At 34.1% G+C, this 24,429-nt stretch overlaps 1 protein-coding gene across 5 annotated transcripts in view; it reads left to right on the top strand.

Annotated features, from left to right (window-relative positions):
* The window catches only part of WRN (WRN RecQ like helicase), a 138,221-nt gene extending 115,784 nt beyond the window's left edge, over positions 1–22,437 (top strand). For 2 of the 5 annotated variants that reach the window (XM_082680305.1, XM_082680306.1), the window contains exons 28-35: positions 5,312–5,387; positions 5,616–5,728; positions 7,435–7,549; positions 8,487–8,615; positions 11,023–11,185; positions 14,447–14,661; positions 17,951–18,082; positions 20,682–22,437. In XM_082680305.1, the coding sequence (XP_082536431.1) occupies positions 5,312–5,387; positions 5,616–5,728; positions 7,435–7,549; positions 8,487–8,615; positions 11,023–11,185; positions 14,447–14,661; positions 17,951–18,082; positions 20,682–20,801 (1,063 nt within the window). In that variant the 3' untranslated portion in view covers positions 20,802–22,437. Of the gene's footprint in view, positions 1–5,311; positions 5,388–5,615; positions 5,729–7,434; positions 7,550–8,486; positions 8,616–11,022; positions 11,186–14,446; positions 14,662–17,950; positions 18,083–20,681 lie in introns of those variants that run through there. The other 3 variants (XM_082680307.1, XM_082680308.1, XM_082680309.1) reach the window with 2 other exon arrangements.
* The last annotated feature ends 1,992 nt before the right edge of the window (positions 22,438–24,429 follow it).

Below are 24,429 nucleotides of genomic sequence, written 5' to 3' on the forward strand. Positions count from 1 at the left end.
GATATTGGGGTTGGTAGAGAATAAAGGTAATGCATCTATTGTGCTTTCAAGCTTAATGACTTTCTGACTTAAAAGTGTAGAGAATGTACAGAATTACAGAAGGTCTGAAAATGGAGAACTTAAAGAACTTGTTAGGACATATGCACAGATTAAGTGGACTACACTTACATACATAGCAGGTGAAAGAAAATGGTTTGTTCTTTAACAGTTTGCTCACTTAGATAGGTAATACTACTTTGGATCTGATAGAAACATTTACCATAATACCAGTCTTCCACCCCAAATAATTTCTTTTTGTTTGGATATATGTACTGTGTTTAATGTAAACAAAAGGTTTAAGGAGTGTGCAAACCAGTATACCTGTTCAATATGCTGAAGCATTTCTTCATTTAAACATTCCCTGTGGCGTCTTCTTTGTGCCATGTACTATTCTAGGCACTGGAATAATAGAGACATAGCCACTGGCCCTCCCAGAGTTTATATTCTAGTGGGATATACACGTAAGGGAACAGAAAATTACAATCCAGGGTGTAACACTTTGGAAACACTTTGGAAGTGACACTTGAGGCTTAAGTAGCAGTTGGGTGAAGTGAAGGGATGTTTTCTAAGCAGAGGAATGGTCCACGTACTAAAACCTGAAAGCAAGAGAGGGTATGACATGATTGAGGGGTTCAGCAGTTTGCTAGCAATTCCCTGATAGAGGGAAGCAAGGGAGTGGGAAAATTTAAGACTGGAGAGTTGAACAGGGTCTCAAATATCCAGTTCCTTTCAAGCACTCGATTTGATCATAAAAGCAGTTGGGCACTAAGGAAAGGTTTTAGGCAGAACAGTGACATGATCAAATTTATGGTTGAGAACAGGGGTTGACAAACATGAAGGATCAGATAGGAAATAATTTAGGCTTTGAGGGCCATGTGGTCTCCGTCTCAACTACACAGCTTTGCCGTTGTGGCCTCAAAGCAGCCATGGATGATATGTAAATGAATGAGTATGGCTGTGTTCCAATAAAACTTTATTTAGGGACACTGAAATTTGATTTTCATATAATTTTCATATAATTTTCATATAATTTTCACATGCCATAAAATGTTTTCCTCTTGATTTTTTTAACTATTAAAAAATGTAGAAGAAGCCATTCTTAACTACAAGCCTTACCAGAACAGACAGATTTGGCCTGTGCATCCGTAGCATGCCGACCCGTGGTAGATGACCCTGTCTGTGGAGGGAATGGACTGCAGGGGGATCATAGTTGTAGAGACACAAATAGGGAGGCTGTTGTTGTGTTGTTTGCAAGAGGCTATGGTAGATTAGTCGAGGGAAGTGGCAGTGGGTGGGGAGAGGGAGATTTGTAAGATATTTAGGAGATGGAATTGCTAGGACTCGGTGATTGAAAAGATAGGCAGGTTAAGGAAGATGGAGAACTTGACTGTGAAGCTTGGGTTTTTGTCTTTGATGGTGGGTGAGTGCTGCCATTTCCTTCACTGGGCTATGTAAGAGGAAGACAGGTTTGAAGGGCTGCATGTTTAGGGGATGAGGTTAAATTAGTTTAGTGATAGACATACTAAGTTTGAGACAACTGTCGAGTGGTCCAGAAGTTAATTTTAATATATGGGCTTAGTGTACAGAAGTGAAAAGGATGCTTACATATCCATAACTATTACTTTAAATTTCATTTGAATTTTCATCAAAATAATACATGTGAATGTTTTTAAAAGTCAGTTGAGACTTAAAGGCATATAACAAAGCACACCAGTTCACACCCTTCTCAAACCCATTTTGTTGTGTTCTATAGAAGCAATCACCCTCAGATCTTCTGACCAGTTTCTATGGTATTGGCCTCCACATTTCTTTTTTTAAAAACACCTTTTTGGGACTTCCCTGGCAGTCCAGTGGTTAAGACTCTGCGCTTCCAATGCAGCAGGCGTGGGTTCGATCCCTGGTCTGGGGGAGCTAAGATCCCACCTGCTGTGCAATGCGGCCAAAAAAACAAACACCTTTTCAGCATATATTTTATTAATATTTATTGTACATTTCTCCTTGAAAGGCTGAAAAAAAGTGGAGAAAAGGCTAAGAAAGAGGGCTATTGTTGACAATACCTCATCTTTCCTTTTTTTTAAAATTGAAGTATAGTTGATTTACAATATAGTTTCAGGTGATTCAGTATTCTTACAGATTATACTCCATTAAAAGTTATTACAAGATAATGGCTGCAATTCCTTGTACTATAAAATACACCCTTGTTGCTTATATATTTTATATATAGTAGTTTGTATCTTTCAATCCCATACCCCTAATTAGCCCCTCCCCTCTTCCCTCTTCCCTTTGGTGCAAAACCTGTGAGTTTTGCATATACAGTCATTTGTATTATTTTTTAGATTCCACATACAAGTGATATCATACAGTATTTGCCTTTCTCTTCCTGACTTATTTCACTACGCATAATATTCTCTAGGTCCATCCATGTTGTTGTAAATAGCAGAATTTCATTCTTTTTTATGGCTGAGTAATATTCCATTGTATGTATCTACACCATATCTTTTTTATCCATTTGTCTGTTGATGGGCATTTGGGTTGCTTCCGTATCTTGACTGTTGTAAATAGTGAACATTGAGGTGCATGTATCTTTTTGTATTAGTGTTTTTGTTTTTTCTGGCTGTGTACCTAGGAGTGGATTGCTGGATCGTATGGTAGCTCTATTTTTAGTGTTTTGAGGAACCTCCATACTGTTGTCCATGGTGGTTGCCTCAATTTACATTCCCACCAACAGTGTAGGAGGGTTCCCTTTTCTCCACACCCTCTCCAGCATTTGTTATTTGTAGACTCTTTGATGGTAGCCATTCTGACAGGTATGAGGTTGCCTCCGTATTTCTAAGTGACATGCTTAGATTACTATTTTTTTGACTTACCAGTTTTAGAAATTTTCTGTTGATATCCTATAATGGTAAATTAGGGCTTGTCTCCCGTATCCCCTTCCCTTCATTTCTTCTCCATCAATGTCACCCCCGCCTTCCTTAGAACAAAATTATATTTCAGTTTTTGGTCAAATTAATAATTTGTTTTTACATTATTGTATCTACTCAAATATTATATAACACTAAGGCAATCTGTGTTATTATGGTCACCACTCTTAATTTTCCTTGATGTTAATAATTCTCTTTTTTATTTTCTTTACTTGTTTAGTGTTCCAATTACTAATTTTTTTTTATAGTAGGTCCTCGTTGGTTATCTTTTTAAAATATAGCAGTGTGTACATGTCAGTCCCAAATTCTGAATCTACCCCTCTCCCCAACCCTTCCTCCCTGGTAACCATAAATTCATTCTCTAAGTCTGTGAGTCTGTTTCTGTTTTGTAAACAAGTTCATTTGTATCACTTTTTTTTTTTTTAGATTCCACTTATAAGCGATATCATAATGCTATTGGTCTTTCTCTGTCTGACTTACTTCACTTAGTGTGAAAATTTCCAGGTCCATCCATGTTGCTGCAAATGGCATTATTTCGTTGTTTTTAATGGCTGAGTAAGCTATTATTAATTTTTATTTTCTCCTATTTTCAATCTGTTTTTATTTGTTTACTCTCTTGGAGAGTTCCTTGACTTTATATCCCCTCCCATCTGTTGACATTTTAATTTTAGATATCAAATTTTTAATTTGTAAGAACTATTTGTTCTTATTCTCTTTCTTTAATCATGTATAGCAGTCTTTTCTTGATTCATGGTTACAAGATTTCCACTTATCTCTTCAATGATATTCATTATATATTTTGGGGTTTGTTTAAAGATTTTCATGATTTTTCTATCATAATTTATTCCAGACTTACTGAGATTCCTTTTTATTAAAATAAATTTATTTATTCTTATTTATTTTTGGCTGCATTGGGTCTTCATTGCTGCACATGGGCTTTCTCTAGTTGCGGCGAGCGGGGGCTACCCTTCATTGCGGTGCACGGGCTTCTCATTGCGGTGGCTTCTCTTGTTGCAGAGCACGGGCTCTAGGCGAGTGGGCTTCAGTAGTTGTGGCACGTGGGCTCAGTAGTTGTGGCTCACGGGCTCTAGAGCACAGGCTCAGTAGTTGTGGCGCAGGGGCTTAGTTGCTTCGCAGCATGTGGGATCTTCCCGAACCAGGGCTCGAACCCGTGTCCCCTGCATTGGCAGGCAGATTCTTAACCACTGCACCACCAGGAAGTCCCTCATTATATATTTTGTACTTTTCTTCTGTGCACTTGTAATAGCATTCATAGGCAAAACATTTTCTAGCAAACATTTTCCACATACTTTTCTGCTTCAGGGATATGTTACACAGAATTTTGCCAGTATATATGATAATAAAATTTTTTGTGAAATAATTTAACATACCAATTTGCAAATAGTCCATTAGTATAAAGATTTCCATAAATACTAAGATAAAGGTAAATATCTTATTATTTAAAACAAATTTATAGTTGTCTTGAGTCACCTGCTATGACTAATTCTTTGAACTGGAGTTTTCTTTCCTCATGTTCAAATCTCTTTATTCTAGTGATAAAATCTGATAATTGTAAAAATGAAGTCTTACTTTACACTATAAATTTTTAATTCTTGAAACAGGGAAATTTATAAACATTTCTTAAATATCAAACATGTTCTTCTCTTCCCCCCCAAAAGCAGAAATTTATTTAAATTTGACACCTTTTACATAGGCTATTCTATACAATTTCATTTTTGTAACTTTTCCTCTTTATAATTAATTTATCCGTGGAGTTGCCTCTTGTAAAACCTGGTTTTCTATCTAGTTTGCTGTCTTGCGCCTTTCATACCATGTTAATTACTAATTGGGTGTTTTAAATTCTTCTTTCGAGGCGTCAAAGGCAAAATTACTCCTTTTGGCTTATTTTTTTTTAGTTTGATTCTGAAGAAAAATGTGAATAATTTGATTAATTCCATGCTAATGTTCTTCAACAGCCAAAAAATAGTGCTGTCACGAGAAGAATTATAGATTGTATCATTCTTGGTTAGAAAAAATTTTACTTTGGTATAGATAAGGAGTATTTTCTTTCAAAGTATTTGATTGAGGAGGAGGAGGCAAATGCTGTTCTTAATTGCACCAATTTTGTGATTGACTCAAATCATAGTTTTAACTTTACCTCTATAATGAATGTATTTGATACAAAATGTTTAAAATCTAGGCTGTCATTTAAGTAATAGTTGCCTTACTGGTATTGTGACAAATAAATGTTAATATTGATTTGGAAAGATATTCTCATTCTGGGGGCAAAATAAAAAGTGAACTTGGAGAAAGAAAAGCTTTTATTATTTCTTTTCTTTTAAATGTTTTAGCATCATGGTGCCATCACCAGGAAAATATTACAAGTCCTCAGAACCTGTTATTTCAGCCAAAGAGCAGGAGACTCAGGTATGGCTTTTGTAAAACGGCAGTTCGTTTTTGAGAAGATAGTTATGAGTCTATGCATGCTTAAAATTCTCTTGCCAGTATTTAAAAAATTGTTCTTTAGCTAAGAGTCTAAGATACAGTTCATTTTTCATCCTAAGGAGGAAATGTAATATCTGAAGCTCTAAAAATAAAGGGCTGGATTTTTCTAAGTACATTTAAACAAATGTTGTTTCTTTGCTTTTCGTTCAGACTACATTATATGGCAAATTGGTGGAAGCTAGGCAGAAACATGCCAATAAAATGAATGTTCCTCCAGCTATTCTGGCAACAAACAAGATACTGGTGGATATGGCCCAAATGAGGTAAACTATTTGCATATTTCTAACTTATTTTCTTCTAACATAATAGATTTGTAAAATACATCATTTAGCGATAATATGACTATGGCTCCAGCAGTCACATCCAAGAGGTGGTTCCTAAATCTCCCATGTTGCTGCCAATGGTCTGTTTCTTCACTGAGCTTTAGTCCCACATGAAACCAACTGTTTTCAGCAATCAGATCCAGTGTATATAAAATCTAACTCACTACCCACCAACCCTCCGTACATGCATTTCATGCAAATGCCAAAACTCTTCCTTCTGAATTCCTTATTTTTGTTAGTCATACTATCATGTTCCTAGTCACGCCTGTTTAATACCTCTGATGTTACTGTTACTCTTCTAACATGTATTCCCATCTTTCTCTTATTATATAGTTTTTAGACTTTTTCATTTCAGTGTTTCTTCTGTGTCTGTCTATGCTTTTCTTTTTTTAGTGACACCATGGTAGTTCAGACCATTATCCTTTTACTGTTGCAAAAGCCTCTAACTAGTTACTCTTTCTTTCTTCAGCCTCTCTCTCTCTCTGATATATGAATATGATATATGAATACCAAATACCTCTGATATATGAATACCAAATTAATCTTTATCATGTTGTACTTCTGCTTAACTAGTTTCCCACTGTCTTAACTTATTTAGCCCACAATTCAAGGCCTTCCATTTATGGACTTAAACCTTCTTTTCCATCTGAGTCACAGAATTTTAATGCTTAATCTTACCTAGATGGTTTACCATTTGTTTGTCTCCTTTTCAACTTCGATATACTTATTTACAATGTTGCTTCTGACTTGTAGTTTCCTTGATTTCCCAAAACTCCTATTAGGAAATCCTTTAAGATCTGGCTTTATTGTTATTTGCTCCATGAAACCTTCCATGTTCTTATCAGCAAAGTGATTCCTCTGTGGAATTCATAAAGGACTTTTAAATGTAAATTTAAAAGATGATTCTATGGCACTTATTACATAATGCTTTATTTTTTTGTTATTATTGGTATTCATGTATATGTGTCTTCTAGATTTTAAACTCTGTGATGAAGATGTTATATTCCTCATCTTTTTGTGTTTTCCAAAGTACCTAGCACAATGCCTAATAATCACTAGGTGGTCAATAAATATTTCGAAGAAATTATTTCCAAAGAATTGTTGCTTGGTGATTGTACTCATCTTGTATACTTCCTCTTCAAAAATTGTTTCTGTTGCTAAATTTCATTCAAGAGATGTTACTTTAGAGAAGAATTTTCTAATAATGTTACATAGTGCATATACCTTATAATAATTATTTCATTAAAAATAAATATCCAAAGACCACATTTTAATATTCAGTGAAGATATTTAAAGGAAAAGGAGTAATCATTAGATTGGCAGATTTTTAGAAAGAAGACATCAGACATTCTCTTCATATTGGATACAATAAGAACTATTAAAAGCCTGAAGTAGTTAGTTAGCTAGTTTATTGTTACAGGTAAAAACTTTGTAAATAATGAAAGATTTTCTTCTGAGTTTCTTAGCCTCTTAGTTGTCCTCTAAGAATCATAAAACACAATTACTTGTTTTATACACTGTTTTTGGTTGCTGGAAAAAAATCCATGTTTATTGAGTGTCAGTATTGAAGCTAAATATCTATTAGCTGTGTTGCTGGAGTGGTAACGTTTCAGTGGTTTCTTGACTTTAATTTTTTTAAACGACAGACCTACTACAGTTGAAAATGTGAAAAGGATCGATGGTGTTTCTGAAGGCAAAGCCAGAATGTTGGCCCCTCTGTTGGAAGTCATCAAACATTTCTGTCAAATAAATAGTCTTCAGGTAAAATACTATGGTTTGCAGGAGCTCTGAGAGAATAAACTTTTTTTGACAATTACAAAACACCCTTCAAAAGCAGCATTTTTCATTTCTATGCTGGACACTTAGAAAATGAATCAGATAGTTTCTGTAGTAAATCAGTTATAAAAACATGTTAATTACCTATTTTTTTAAATTGAAGTATAGTTGACTTACAATATTATATTAGTTTCAGATGTACAACATAGTGATTCAATATTTTTATACATTATACTCTAAAGTTATTATAAAATATTGGCTATATGCCCTGTGCTGTACATTACATCCTTGTAACTTATTTGTTTTATACCCAGTAGTTTGTACCTCTTAACTCCCTTCCCCTATCTTGCCCTTTCCTCCACCTCTCTCCCCACTGATAACCACTAGTTACCTAATTTTTAAGATGATTCTGAAGTAATAGTTGTCAAACCTGCTTATGTCGGTTTATTTTGTTGAGAGGTTTCGTTTTTAAATCTGAATAAGTACTGTATTTTAGACTAAGAAATTATTTTACTTTCAAATGTAGATAGAAATTAAAGCTTCATTCATTCATTCACTATTCACTTCTGGGGGATTAGGGGACTAATTTAGAGGCAGAGTGGTCCACATTGTAGTTCATTTTTAGTCCCTCTTATTGGCTTAAAGGGAAGACTAGGAATTTCTAGTTTTACAACCATGTTTGTAATTACAAATATTTTATTCAAAACTTATTCCCTCTAGCCTTATTTTACCTTTTAAAATCAATATGTAAAAAATAAAAAAAACTTTTTGAGCTCCTCATAAAAAGGGAATTTGGAGCTGTTCCTTAGAGGTTTTATTTATGTTATTTTTTTCGCTAATAGCTAATGATCATGTTGATATTCTATCAATCATTATATTGATATTATTTTTGATCATTTGTGCTACATTTAAAATTTTGTAGACAGACCTCTTTTCAAGTACAAAACCACAAGAACAGAAGAAAAGTCTGGTGGTGAAAAATAAAGCAAGCTCACTTTCACAGTCTGCAGCCATCACATATTCTTTATTCCAAGAAAAGAAAATGTGTTTGGTAAGTGTTACTTTCAAGTTAGAGGGAATTTTTAAGTTTATCTAAACGTGTTTTATCAGCTTTTCAATATCAAAGTTGAGACTTGGGATACATTTCTTCTAATCCTAGAATATTTTATGTGGTTTCATTTTATAATTAATTTTAGAACAGAATGTCATTTGCTTTTTCTGCTAAGCCCTTTTCTGTTAATTAAGTAAAAACAGCAAGTATAGTTTGACCATGATTATCTTATAGAGGTTGTATCAGAGGTACTGATAAACGCATTTATAGCTTAGGGATATTGGAGCAGCCATATTTTAAGACTCCATTTTTTTTAATGGGATTAATAGTTAAAAAACGATTACTGTATGTACTGATAAGAGATAATCTCCAAGATACATTGTTAAGTAAAAAAAGGAAGATGCATAGCACTGTGAAAAACATACATAAATGTGTATGTATATGTATTTGCATGCTTATATATTCACATATCCTTGGGTATGTATACAAAAGTGCATAGAATATCTCTGAAGGATGTCGAAGAAGCTAGAAATAAGTTAAAAAAAAATAACAAACTTGCTTTTCACTCTATCTCCTCTAGTGTAATGTTCTGTTTTTTTTTAAACCATGTCTGCTTGATGCTCTTTGAAAAAAATCTGATTACTGTGAAAAATGGCCATGCTTAATGTTTCTTCATTGTTTTGGCATAAGTCCTTAAGGCTGTTGAGAGTTTTTAAATATACAAAATGAAGAGGATATCTTAGTGGAATAGGGACAGAATGAGGCTTCCAGCTAAGTTTCACTAATTTGCATTCCTGTCCTCTCTGATGTTAAATTGGTTTAGATTAGGCTGTATGGTCCAGGGCCTGCTTTTCCTGTTCTGTGTCTCCATCCACTAGGCTGTGTTACACACTTTCTATTCTGGTTAATATCCAATATAAATAAGAATAAACAGTCCATAGCTTATTGTAGTCACTTAATATATGTTCTACTTACATAGCCAAACTCCTTAATTAAAAGTACAAAAGCCATTACACAAAGAACCAAATAATTCCATTGAACTATTTTTGAAACATATTACATGATAAATAGGAATTTTAAGTTCATTCTCTTATTTAAACAGTAACTTACATGTACATGTAAAACATGCTTGTATAAACACAATTTGACCAAATATGTATGGTATAACTGTATATAATTACTAAGAAAATATGGAATAGCCTCCAAATTTTTAAAATAAATTGTATTCTCATACTTAGCCAGGATATGAAGTTTCATGTATTATATTACATATTCATGGTTAAAAATGTGAGGAGTGGTATATCTTCATTTGTGTCTTTTGCTATTATTTGGTTGTATATTATTGTGAAATATTGTGGTGTAATTATCTGTACATCCTAGGAGTCTGAGAGGGTCTTGCCAGTTACCCACAAAATTAAACATGCCTAAGGACTAATTAATCAGGAGGAATAATACAATTAGGTAATACGATGCCTGGTATCAAATAACCCTGACATTATGCACACATGGTACACATCTTCTAGTAGAAAAAGTGTAGACATTTAGTGAAAGTAACTTAAAACCTTCCTTTGAAGGATGAAAATATTGCTTTAAATGCTCTATTTTGTGAAAATATCAGCATTCATACAAATACAGTCCAAATTCAGACTTTCAAGGTGTGTTATAAAAGAGTGTCATGAAATAATTTTGAGCTGAGTGACTAAACTTTCTGAATGTTTAAAAGAATGTTTTATCTAACAGACATCTTAAATGGATTTGGAGCTACATTTGTTTAAAAGCTACATAAATATGTAACAGTGTCCTTAATTTAGCACAATTCATGTTAAATTCAATGCTAGGCAAATGATGACAGCCACTTGTAAATTGTGGTTATTATTATTTTATGAATAGAGCCAATTTAAAGCACTTTTTAAACTCTTCTTGAGAACCTTTTCTAGAGTACATTTGGAGCCTTATGTTATTGCTAAGCATTTTATGATTTGTCTTCCTGGAAATTCATGTAACTGAAGTACCGTGTGTTATTTCAAGTATATACATTATTGGGTTTCAGTTTACTGTATTTTTAAAAGGTTGTGGCAGCTATTAGACTTACGTAGAATGACTACTCTCTGTCACTAATAGGTTTTTAAGGTGAATAATTACAGAGGGATGAGGATTGATTTCTTAGCTAAACCTGGGTGATTTTGCTTTATTCAATATAATAAGTATAAAAAGTAGCAACTGTGGAGTTCTAGCATGTGAGTCATTTTAAAGAATTAGTTAAAATGAGAAATTTAAATGAAGGTTTAGTCCACTGTTTATTTCTCAGTGAACATTTACTACCTGAAGGTTTTGAACCTTGTATTTCTATACAGTACAGTGGAAACTTAAAAAAAACTCACTGGTTGTTTTGCTGCTATTTCTCTAGAAGAGTGTAGCTGAGAACAGGATTCTGCCTCTCGCAGCAGTTGGCATGCACTTGTCCCAAGCGGTGCAAGCTGGCTACCCACTCGATATGGAGCGAGCAGGTCTGACTCCAGAGATTCAGAAGATTATTGCTGATGTTATCCGAAACCCTCCCATCAACTCAGGTGATAACCATGACCTTGGTCTGCAGCCTTAATGACTTGAGTCATTGAACCCAGATGAAGTAAACAAGCAATCCACTAATATTTTTCACTCTGATCGCATTAACCCTTTATGCTACTGTGAAAACTTTACTTTTGTAATGCTTTTTATTGTTTTAGAAAAACAACCTTTCTTCCCATTATCACTCAGAGAGAAGTCTGAGTCTGAGAAATTCTGGCTTTTTTTTTCAGCTTCAGGTTACAACTTCCACACCCATCCCCCAAACAGTGCTCTTTCATCCTTTTCTAATTTCTACTTCATCACTTGAAAAAAACACATTCATTCCCCATAGCTCACTGACTTAGTTTTTTTCTGATTCCCTGTCACTGGTTTTACCTAAGTAGCCTTTCTCATCAGTACAGTCAATAGTGTCAGGCACTGTGGCATTGAAGGGATGGACTGAGTTCTCTTGGGCCCCTTGTAGAAGGGTTTTCTCCTGTCACTTTGCTACAGAACCTCAACTGTGCTCAAGGAGATCAAGCCCCTTTGTTTGCCTTGCAGAAAATTTAAAAATATGCCTATTTTAAAGTTATGATCCCTTTTTTACAAAAGTAAAGATGAGGTGGATTAGAAGGACTTTCACACCCTAATGTACAAATGTAAACTAGGTGTGTTATAATTCAGTAAATCTGATGTTTTTTTTGACTGTTGGGACAGAGCAGTGGACGTACAAAAAGCCTTATCTCCAAAGCTGCAGTGCAAATAGTTAAACTTATTACCTCAAATTCTTTCCCACTCAGAAACGAGTATACAGTTCTCCCCCCAGATTTAGAAGTAAGGGAAAACAGATCACAATTAATACTATACTTAACTGATCAGAACAAAGGTATTTAAGTCACCTTCGAAGGCAGCATTTGTTCTAGGCTTGAGCAAGACTTGACTGAAGGATACCTCCATCTCTCCTTCCATTGCTCAACCTTGGAGGCAAGGAGAGAGACAGAGGCAAGTTTGGGCAGTGGTCCTCTAAGTTAGTTCCAGGAAACCGAAGTTTCTCTTTTTACTGTACCATGTTAAAGTTGTACTGCCAACTATTTAAAGGAAAGAAATATGCAATTTCTAATCCTGGTCAATGAGACTTCCAAGTGTTTTCAGGGCCTGTTGATAGCTTATGTCAAGATCTTATTTGAGGGAGATACCTTAACAACTAATTCTGCTTCTGTATCACAGCTTTCTGGTTATGATTTGATTTCCCGTGTAGGTCTGTCTATAGGGAAAATATGCTCTAGTCTTGCTATTCTGGGTACTTATCTATATGATAGTTGTGAATTCATAATTGGAAATTAATGAATTGGCATTTTGTGAGCTTGGTTAATGTGGCTCTATTAAGGTTAAAGTAGGTTTGTAAATCTGAAAACGTGAGGGCCAAATCCTGTACTGCGATAAAATATCCAGGGTCACTTAGCTGTGAGTCATCTTGTGAGGAAGCCAGCAAGCTCTCCTGGTCATTCTCCAGTCTTTCTAACTTCAGCAACCATTTTGCTAGAAATTAAGGAAGAGGAAGGACAACAGTAATTAATTGCAGGGTTAGAATTGGGATTGTATAAAACCTCTCTTTCTCCAATGCAGAATGAAATAGTATTTTAGAGAAAGTCAAAGACTCAGATGCCTTCTTGATTTTAATACCCTAGAATTATTTTTTCCTTTATGTATGTATTGTCTCTCAGGATTTAGAGAAAGATATATCTTTGATGAGCTGTTTGATAGTATGCAGTATTCTCTGAGTTTGTGCACTTTTTTTCCCTTTTCCCTATTGTCTTTACTATTATACACTGAGTATAGCAAATAAATTTTCATTCAGTTAAATATTAAATTGAAATTCCAGAGAACAATGGAATTTAAATTATACTTATTAAACACTTATTTCATCTTTCTGTCAATACACTGTATATAGGTTGTACAAATAATACGAAAAAATATATTATTGTAATTTACTTCCAAAGCCAAAATTGAGAAAGATAAGTATCATGAGCTCTAAACTTTATTTGTTTTGATTGTATGGTTATAGTCTGTAATATATCATTTATTGATGTGAAATTGTATTTTTGAATTTGTATTTTTCCTTAATAAAAAACTATTTGTTCTCTTATTGGAGGAAACATTGTTGAGTTATAAATTATAATAAGAAATGAAGATATCTATGCCATACTAATGATTCAGATATGATATTTCACCTTTTACTTAACTGTAGCCATATCACGTAATTTGGTGTTTTAATGAACAAGTTTGTTGGCATTTAAATTTTGCACAATCTTGAATTGAGAATTTTCTATATTTTATTATGGCATAATCTTAATCTTAAAAATAGAGTATTTCTGAATTGAGAAATTATATCTATTATTTTCATGCTATCTTATTTGCTAAGTAGGTTTTGTCCTTGTAACAATATTTTAAGGAATTCTGTACCTTTTTATTCTTTTAGCTTCTTCCATGTTTACATGACTTTAAGCTGCTTTTTTTATGGAGTTGAGATTCTAACTATGCTTAATAATAAATGAAGCAAAGTATTTAATGAGGTACCTGGAAAGTATTTTTAATAATTTTGTTCTTTCATTATTTATGTGCATGTAACTAGAAAATTAAGGGTGGCTTCCAAGGGACCTGCCACAAAAGCAGGGGTAATATGATCTCTTCTAAGCACTGAAAGAATGCAGGCAGTGCTCATTATTTCACTCTCCAATAGATATTTTCAGCACTTACTTGTGTGGAAAGTTAGGGCAAATAAGATCTGAAAATAAAATATCTTTCCCAGAAAACTTATTTAAATAATAGGCATTTTAAATAGTTGACGTGTTTTGTTATGCTTCGATAGCCATTGAAAGAATCCTTTTTATTAGCATCTTATTTACAAGTATGATTAGCTTCTATTTTAAGGCTAAATTATTTTCAAAAAATTAACTTATAATTGATATTTGGAATTTCTGTGGATGGTGGTTTTGATTCTCAGGGCAGCCCTCAAACGACGGTTTGAAACAAAAGTTAAGCAGAGTCGATAGCCTGACCTGACTCTGGGTCTTGGAAGCAGGGGTGCAGGTGGTGCAGGAGTGAGGGGACATGTTTTACTCCATTTCTGTTCTGTAAGGGGATAGGCATTTGAAAGAGGAACATTTTCTTTGGCCACCTTCCTCCTTCCTTTCTACAAAACATGTCACTATTTCCAGCTCATAGGTTTTCTGCAGTGTTCTGTGTAATTTATTTTTAAATCTTTTTTTTTTCATCCTTTACAGATACAAATAAAATTAAACTAATTAGAATGTATGTTCCTGAAAACATTGACACCTACCTTATCTACATGGCAACTGAGATCCTGGAAAAAGGCTGCGAAAACAGGATGCTATGCCAATCTTCATGTGATTCCAGCAAAAAGAGATGTTTCCCCAACTCTGAAGAGAGCTGTTCAAATTCTAAGAGAAAGAAGGAAGAAGTGGGCACTAATACCAAGGTGTTAATTATATGTAGAATTTTCATGTAGTGTCAGATCGCTCAATTTGCATATCTTAATACCAGAATGCTGTATTTTTTGAACTGTTATAAATTCTGATAGAAGGTTACTTTTTAGAAAATCTCGGTGCTGTATTTCCGTTGCTTTTCATAAATCCGATCTGAGAAAAGAGATTTTTTAAACAGCGGGAAAAGAGGAATGTAGTCCATCTATTTAGCTTATTGTATGGGAATGTCAGCTTAAATTTTACCTCTACCTTATATTGACTATATAGTCTGGAAATTCTCTTTCTTTCATAGATACCTATTTAATATTGGCTGTAAGCATATGGTAGTTTATGTGGTTAATGAAAATAAGACCAAATTCTATGATATATACCTCCCCAGATATTGGAATTTGTCTATCATTCTGTTACTCCTCAGGCTCTGTTCCTGTTATAGTGAATCTCTCAGGTACAAGGATAATTGTTGCTCATGGTCCTGGCCATATCCCAGTGCACTTTTTGCATGATCAGAGAAAGACCATGAGTTTAGTATTATTTTTACACGGTATATTTTATTAAAATCAAATGCTTTGAATATTATTGCTCTGTGTGTTATATGAGATAAATAAATAGTCATCAGAGAATAACTATTCTTTGACATTGTGACTCTACTAAATGATTGCAAAGACTTGAAAATTTGACCTTTAATATCTTCCAGGTCTAAAGTTCCATGATAAAAGTTTGTGAAAACTATAATTAACTCAAAAATTACTTTAGTTCCTAGATGATAAATTCAGCATGGTGGCAGGTGGTTGCTACTATTTATATTAGAGAATTAGGGACTTTATTTCAGTTCTAAGTAATCTTTATAGGATTTCCAACAGTTAAACTCCTTTTCTCAATAGCTTAAAAAGTAAGAGGAACTGATCTTTTAAAATTCTGTCCTTCAGTTAGATTTGTATATAGTCATGTACTAGATAACCTAATGAAATTTTATTAAGGAATTCTTTACATTATTTTGGCAATTGAATTAGCTCTAAGAAGGGCATTACTAACACACCACTGTAAAGCAATTATACTCCAATAAAGATGTTAAAAAAAAAAGGGCATTAAAGGAGGTACACGTTGGGCAGGTGGTAGTGAAATTTGGCTGCTATTCCCAGCCTTTTATTTCTGAAATCTATACCAGGTGCCTAAGACCTTATTTTTTTCCCAACTGTATATGTCAATAGGAAAAGGTGTAACTTGTTATTTTTCCTGAATATTGAAGCACATTTATAGTGAAATACTGTTATAACCACACATTAATATTATTGCTTTCCTCCTATTGAAATAACATCATATTCTGAAAAAAGAGTGGAGGTATTTTGTGGGGGGTGGGTGGAAATTAAGCCTACCGGATTCAGCCTTTTCTTTTTCCCCATTTAGGGGAACAAGAATATGGGGGCTAGGAAGTAGATTAAGGGGTGAGTGAGCCAGCCAAAGTGTTTTTCTTTCGTCTGCCTTGCAGTATAGAAAGCTACTCTGAACACTGTAGAGTCTGTTGGAGGCCTGGTTTCAGGATCCTTCATGTGTTAACCTTCATCTTCTCTACTGACCTGGATTGTATCCCTTAGTCTATTTCATCTTATGATTATGAGGTTTCTAATAAAAAATAATGTCAAAACAAATTCTTCTTACTAGTTGATGCATTGTTAGGTTTACATCTATTGTGACTGAGGTTAAGATAGAAGCTCAGTCATGCCTATGTTTACTGGAGGAACATTATGTCTTGATAATGGTAGTTCTGATTCAATATACGAAGGTACACAGTGGATTCTTTAAATGTGTAGTTTTTTTTTATTTCTGGAAAGTTTTCTTAAATTGTAGATTTAAAATTTTTGTTTATTTCAGGAAGTTTTTTAAAATTTTACTTTTCAGTATTTTTGTCCCATTGCTTTGTAGTTCTTCTTAATGGATTTCTGCTCTCTATATGTTGGATCTTCTTTCTTTACTGAGCTACAATATCTGTCACTTCTCATGAATTCTTTTTGGCTTTTCATTTCTCTTTAAATTAAACTTTTCTTCTTTTTCACCTTCTATTTCTGTTTGGACACAATCTGTTGTATTTATTGCTATGTTCTTTATAGTTTAATATTCACTTGTATAATTTTTTCTTTTATTTCTAATTCTTTCCAGAGCTTTTCCCCTCACTTTTGAATTTTTCTGATTTTAATTTATGATGTTTGTTTTGAATTATTTCCTTAATGTTTTTCAGCTCATTTTAGGAGGTTACAGTTTTCTATATCTTAGCAAGTCGGTGTCAGATTTGACCTCATAACTTTCTGTTGCTCCTTTTTGTGTGACATTAGTTTTCCTGCACTTTCAAAAGACGGCATGCTTCAGGATAGTTTTTCCAAGTTCCCAGAGCTCTCCTGTTGTTTTTGTGTAGCATTTAAAATAGGGAAACTTGGTTTATGACATACCCCGTTCTGCTACTTTTACTTGGGCTTTCTCTTCCCTTTGCCTCTATTATACCCGTCCTGCTTGATTTTGATTTAACCCCAGCAGTTCTCAGTGTCAGGCCTTCACCTGGAAGTTCATAGGTGCCAGCTGCTCTAGTCACTTAAGACACTGCTGTGGACCCTTTTCCATCGCCTGCTGTTGGGTTGGGCAAAGGCACTCCCACTTTTCAGATGCTGTTCTCAAAGAAACCTTTCCAGTGTATAGCTGTGGGCTGTTTGGTTCTCCTGTTCTCAGGCACCTCACTGCCTGCCTCTGCTTTCTCCTACACAGATGCTGTACCATGCAGGTCTTAGGGCTGTTGGTGGTTTTTCCTCACATGCTTGTAGTTTCAGTTTCCTGAGGATACCTTTAATAAACTTAGTTTCTTTGTAAATGTAGATGATGAATTTTTGGTTTTGCTCCCTAATTCTATCTGTTTTAATGCTGGGATTCAGAGAGATTAAAAAACTATGCTGCTGCTGCCACCATCTTCCCAGAACCCTCTCCTCATATGTCACTTTTTTCCATCTTATTTTTCTTGACTGCCTGAGAGAGACAGAGAGAGAGAGACAGAGAGAGAGAGGTCTCATGCCCTGCCACTGAGTTTCATTATAAATTAAAACATACAACATTTTTATAAACTACTTTAAGATACTCAGGAAAAATGCTGGGGGGGGGTAATATTATTATAATCATTGTTAAAATTGAGTACCTCAGAATAATATGAATTTTCTTAAGCTTTGCTTTTTTAGGCATAGTTTGTTTTTTTCTAAGGAAATAGTGCATGTAGTAACTATTTCGTATTCCCCCCAAATTTTAAAGGTTGATGGAAAACATTCTTGTGATTTTTCACAGGAAGATGAGAGTCACAGAAATTCACTAAAACTAACTTCCTGGAATCAGCCATTCAGCGATCCCAAAATTGAAGATTTCTTTGTAGATTCTCATTTACAGGTAAAATTGATGTAATAAAATAGTTTTCATGACAAATATATTATGCTTGATAACTAATATACCTAGATTTATCTTAGTTTTTAGATGAAATTAAATGCAAATATAATGTACGTATTTGCTTACATATATATGGGTACATATAATCAGCAAATGAGTTAACGTTTTATATTCTAAACTTAATGATAGTGGCTTATTAATAGAACTTGGAGTACCAAGTAAGTACTTACTTAAATTTAAGTAAATACTTACTTAAATTTCTATTATGATTGCTGGGAATTTTAGCCTTCTACTAATGAAGGAAATAGTCACTGAAAAGCATTGTTTCTGTTATTAGACCTCATAATTAAAGTCCTCCAGATACTTATTGTTGAGACTCAAAAGATACATTCAGTGTAAGCAAGTGTTTTACCCCTTTCTCAATGAAATAAGCTCATTTTTATAATGATAGGATAAATGCTGAATATCATATTCTATCAATATAAAAATGTTATAGGAGATAAAAGACCTGAAATGATATTAGCTACCAATTAATGAATACCAAGAATAAATCAGGATGTGTTTTGATATTTTGTAACTCTCCAAATAATCCAGTGATACAGTATTATATACTATTATTCTCTTTTTCTGTGTGAAGAAATCAAGGCTTTAATAACATTCATAAGGTCATACATGTAGCAAGTGGCTCAGTTAGAACTCAAACCTAGTTCTGTTTTTTTTTAAGTTACTTAGGCTTATTTTATTTATTTATATTTATTTTTAATTGGAGTATAGTTGCTTCACAATGTTGTGTTACTTTCTGCTGTACAACAAAGTCAATCAGCTATATGTGTACATATATCCCCTCCCTCTTGGACCTCCCTCCCACCCCTCCTTCCCCATTCCACCCATCTAGGTCATCACAGAGCCTGTCTGGTTTTAAAGTCCCTGCTTATTCCATAGTATTCGGCTACGGCTACAACAGGACTTCAGGTTTTTTCCTTGGCTCTGTTATTGTTCGGATCTTGTACTCTGTTTTACTTTTTGGCTTTGTTATAGTTTTAACTGGTTTCCTTCCTCCAGTTGCCCTTAAACTCTAATTGCAAGCAATGATAGTTGTCTGTGGCTGCAATGAATTTTGATAATAAAATTCTGGGGGGAAGAGTATTTCTGGGCCAGTTTCATCTCTACCCAAATGCCTTTTATCCGTGCCACTTTATATCTCTAATACTTATTATTTCTAAGTCAAACATTGTAGTATCATACAGTGTGTATAAATTTCATCTGTTCTCTTGGTCTTCTCTTCCCTGTGAGGAAATAGGTGCCTGGGAGAAAAGTTGCTATCTTGGCTGGTTTTTTTCTTTAGCTTTTGCTAAAGGGTGAATAGCCCTTTCTTTGGCACTGGATTTATTTAAGTTGGAATAGCTAACAGCTTTTACCTTTTAAAAATATAAGGTCACACAGTTTTTTGTCAAGGAGTTTTTACTTTTTTTCCCACCTTTAAATATTTTGAAGCCACTGTTAAACACAGAAAACATAATAAAACATAGCAAGCAGTTAACGAACAATTCATAGATGTAGTCTTCATTCTTGAAATGGAATAAATTATACTGGTATACCTTAGGCTAACAGACACATTGTAACTTAGATGAGACCACCTTACCTTAAAGCCCTCAAATAGTTCCAATAAATAAATTAACTCTCCCAGATTCCAAAGTATAGTCATGTTAGAATGATTTCTCCATCATGTTGGTTTAAGGAGCTAGAGTTCAAGCTGAGATGACACAAATTAATACCATTTTGAGCTTATAGAACTTACCTATTAAAAGTTTTAATAGGTATTAAATTACCTGTTAAAATTTAATGTACAGATAATATAAGTACACAACCACTGCCTTTGGGTTTAATTTTGTTTTCAGGGACCTTTAACTAGGGTTCTGAAGCTTCATTTGGTGCACAGGTCCCCTAAAATTAGGCAAAATATCGTGCATGTGTACGTTTGTCTTTTTTCTCATAAGTGGACCTCTAGTTTTTAGCTGATTCTCAAAAGAGTCTATGAAACAGAACCCTTTTTTTTTTTCATTTATTCAGCAAATGTTTTTTGAGTACCTGTTATGTCTCAGCAACTCTGCAAGGTCCTGATGATGCTTGAACCACTCTCCTAGTCTGTCTACCACTGTAGATGTACAAGTTGTATGCTTTTTTAAATGCCTAATATAACTCTGTGTGTGTGTGTGTGTACACATGCTTAGGCAGATGCCTTTCTTGGAACATTAAATTCACCATTTTGGCCAAGCTAAAGCAAATACACCATGGGACATAGATCTGAAATAATATCCAGTTCTTTCCTTTCCAAATGAGAGTCTACACTTGAGTGTCTAAAAATAGGTTAACAGGATGGCAGGTAATTGCCTAAAAAAATGATACAGTTGATTTTGTCTCTCATGTGTTTATTTTTGGATCCAGAAATAAATTCTGTAGATCTCATTATTTTGTTTTATTTGGAAAGGGAAGGCTTGTGGGTGTATATTCAATAACCTATGTTACTTTGCAACTGAGACACATTTTCAGCAGTACAAATATATATATATATTTTTTTTTTTTCTCTCTTTCTTTCCTATAGACTTCGTCTGAAACCTCAAAGAGAAAATTACCTGAGTGGTTTGCCAAAAGAAATGAGACCTTACCTGATGCCAGCAAGAAATCAACGGCCAAAACTAAGAAGAAGGGTCTTTTTAGTTAAACTGGCAACTGCCAGAGGAATTATGTGTGTCTTGCTGTGTTATAACAGGGAAGCTGTATTTCATTTCTGAAAACAGTGGGGAGTAATATTTTTGTTTAAAAATTATTCTAATCTCAAAGTAAAACTCATCTATTTATTGAACAGCTGGTGTCTTAAAACAGCCTTTTGCAATTCACATAAAGTTGAGTCTTCTGAGAGCCTGAGTGAGTACCTCATAGAACAGAATCTTAGTTTCCTACGAGATTGCTTTAAGAAATCATGTTACTGCCCTGTTTTCTAATCTCTTTACTTACTTCAGCAGTATGTTTGGAATATGTAATGTGCGGTGATTTAATATAGATAACAGATTATCAGTTGTAAGTGATTATGTGTGTGATATGTAATATTCCTGTATTACCAAAATTCTGTCTTATAAATGAAGAACGCATAGTTATTTTACAAATTGTTTTTTCTATTGTTAGAAGAAACTCTTATACACATTTTAAAATGATATTAGTGGACCAGACCAGTGAAAATGAAACATTTCGGGTTCTGTGTAGAGGAAAGAATAAAACAAAGGAGACCAATTACACTAGACAACTATGCACTTTGTATGTTATATACAATTTCTATTATTTTTCAAATAATAATAAAAAGTCCTTAGTACTGAATATTATAAAGATATATATTTTAAACTTTCATATACTGAATTACCTTGAGCACCTTTAATTTTTGATGATGTCAGAATTTGATTCTAATACCTTTTTATGTAGCACATGTAACTGAAATATACAAAACACATACTGACACTGAATTGGGTAAATCATAGTTGATATAACTTTAAGCAGTTCACCATATGGCATTTAATTGACTTTTTTATAAATAAAAATAATTGTCATTAATAAAGAAGAAATATATGTTTGCCGTAGAAGAAATAGAAAATCCAGAAAAATGAAAAAAAAAATCACAAAAGTTCCACTGGTAGGTAATCAGTTAACCCCTTTCATGTATCCTGCCAAGCCTTTTATTTATTGATTGATTGATTTTGGCCGCACTGTGCGGCATGGAGGATCTTAGTTCCCTGACCAGGGATCAAACCCATGCCCCCTGCAGTGGAAGTGTGGAGTCTTAACCACTGGACCGTCAGGGAAGTCCCCTGCCAAGCCTTTTTATATTTACTTCTTTTCTTAGTTTGTTATGAATAATACGTGAATGAATATTCTTTGTAAAGCATTCAAGCTATACTTAAAACATTAAAGTCCCCCATATTCCCGTTTCCCCACATCCCATTACCAGCCCCTTTCCAGAAGGTAACTCCTATTGAATATGTGACGTATCGTTCTCTAGTCATTTCTTCTGCATTTACGTGCCTCTGCATGTGTAGCTGCACATACATTCTTGGTGTTTTTAATTTTAATATTGAAGTATAGTTGATTTAAAATACTATAATCATTTCAGGTATACAACATAGTGATTCAATATTTTTGTAGATTATACTCCATTTAAAATTATAACATATTGGCTATATTTGTTGTACTGTACAATATGTTCTTGTAGCTTATTTATTTTATATACAGTAGTTTGTACCTTTTAATTCCCTACCCCCATATCTCCCCTCCCCATTATCTTCTCTCTGGTGACCACTAGCTTCTGTATATGTGTGAGTCTGTTTCTTATATTCATTCTTTTTTATTGTTGTTTTTTCTACATATAAGTGATAACATACAATGTTTGTCTTTCTCTGCGTGTCTTATTTCACTGAACATATTACCCTCCAGGTCCGTCCATATTGTTGCAAATGGCAGAATATCATTCTTTTTTATGGCTGAGTAATATTCCAGTGTCACTCTCTGCAGATGACATGATATTTATATATAGAAAATGCCAAAGCCTCCACCAAAAAACTGTTGAAACTGATAAATGAATTCAGTAAAGTTTCCGGATACAAGATTAATATATAGAAATCTGCTGCTTTTCTATACACTAATCGTGAGCTATCAGAAAGAGAAAGTAAGAAAACAAAAGTTTTAAAGTTGCCCAGAATAAAATAACTAGGAATAAACTTAACCAAGGAGGTGAAACACCTATACTCTGAAACCTAGAAAACATTGATGAAGGAAATTGAAGATGTTACCAAAAATGGAAAGATATCTTATGTTCCTGGATTAGAATGTTAAAATGTCCATACTACCCAAAGCAATCTACAGATTTAATGTAATCCCTATCAAAATACCCATGACATTTTTCTCAGAACTAGGACAAATAATCCTAAAATTTACATGGAACCACAAAAGATTCTGAATAACCAAAGCAATCCTGAGAAAAAAGAACAAAGCTGGAGGTATCATACTCCCTGACTTCAGACTATACTACAAAGCTACAGTCATCAAAACAGTGCTGTACTAGCACAAAAACAGACACATAGATCAATGGAACAGAATAGAGAGCCCAGAAATAAACCCATGCTCTATGGTCAATTACTCTGCAACAAAGGAGGCAAGAATATACAATGAGGAAAATATAGTCTCTTCAATAAGTAGTGCTGGGAAAACTGGACAGCTACATATAAAAGAGTGAAATTAAAACATTTTCTCACAGCATACATAAAAATAAACTCAAAATGGAATAAAGACCTAATTGTAAGACCAGGATCCATGAAACTCCTAGAAGAAAACACAGGCAGAACACTCTTTGACATAAATCTTTTTTTTTTTTTTTTGCACAAATGAGATCATGCTGTATTTAATTTTCTGCAACAACCTTTTTCTATTTAATCTATGATGAAGATCTTTGCATGTCAGTATATATATCGGTCTAGTTGTTTTTTTTTTTTTTTTTTTTTGTGGTACGCAGGCCTCTCACCGCCGTGGCCTCTCCCGTTGCAGAGCACAGGCTCTGGACGCGTAGGCTCAGCAGCCATGGCTCACAGGCCCAGCCGCTCCGCGGCATGTGGGATCTTCCCGGACTGGGGCACAAACCCGTGTCCCCTGCATTAGCAGGCGGACTCTCAACCACTGCACCACCAGGGAAGCCCTCTAGTTGTTTTTTATAGCTATTTACTATGCTATTTGGTGAATATACTATAATTTATATAATCACTTCCTATTGGTGGTTTTGTCATTTTTCTGTATTTCAGATTGTTTCTAGAAGTACAGTTAGAAGAATTAAGCACAAACGTATTATTTGTTACTTACATTTCACTTGAATATATTATGAACATGTTTTTCCATGTCATTAAATAGACTTTCACAGAATCTTTTGGGGGGCTTTTCTATAGTGCAGTGATTCTCCAAGTGTGGTCTGCAGTCCATTAGGAGTCCCTGAGACCCTTCAGGGGATCTGCAGAGGCAAAACTATTTTTATAATACCAAGATGATATAACATTTGCCTTTTGTACTATGTTGAGATTTGCATTGAGGGTGCATAGATGCGGTGAGTAAAACCACTAGCAATTTAGTGCAAATCAAGGCAGTGGCAGCAAATTATTGATTTTATTAATTCTCATTTCTTAAACACATTTTTTCAATATTCATTGTGATAAAATGGCAAATACACATAAAGCGTCTGTGCTATATACCAAAGTATGATGGTTGTCTTCTAGAAAAGCACTTGTTTTATTGTTTGAGTTGTGAATTGAACTAGTTGCTTT

Source organism: Grampus griseus, assembly GCF_964374135.1.
Source record: "Grampus griseus genome assembly, chromosome: 21".
NCBI classification, from domain to species: domain Eukaryota; kingdom Metazoa; phylum Chordata; class Mammalia; order Artiodactyla; family Delphinidae; genus Grampus; species Grampus griseus.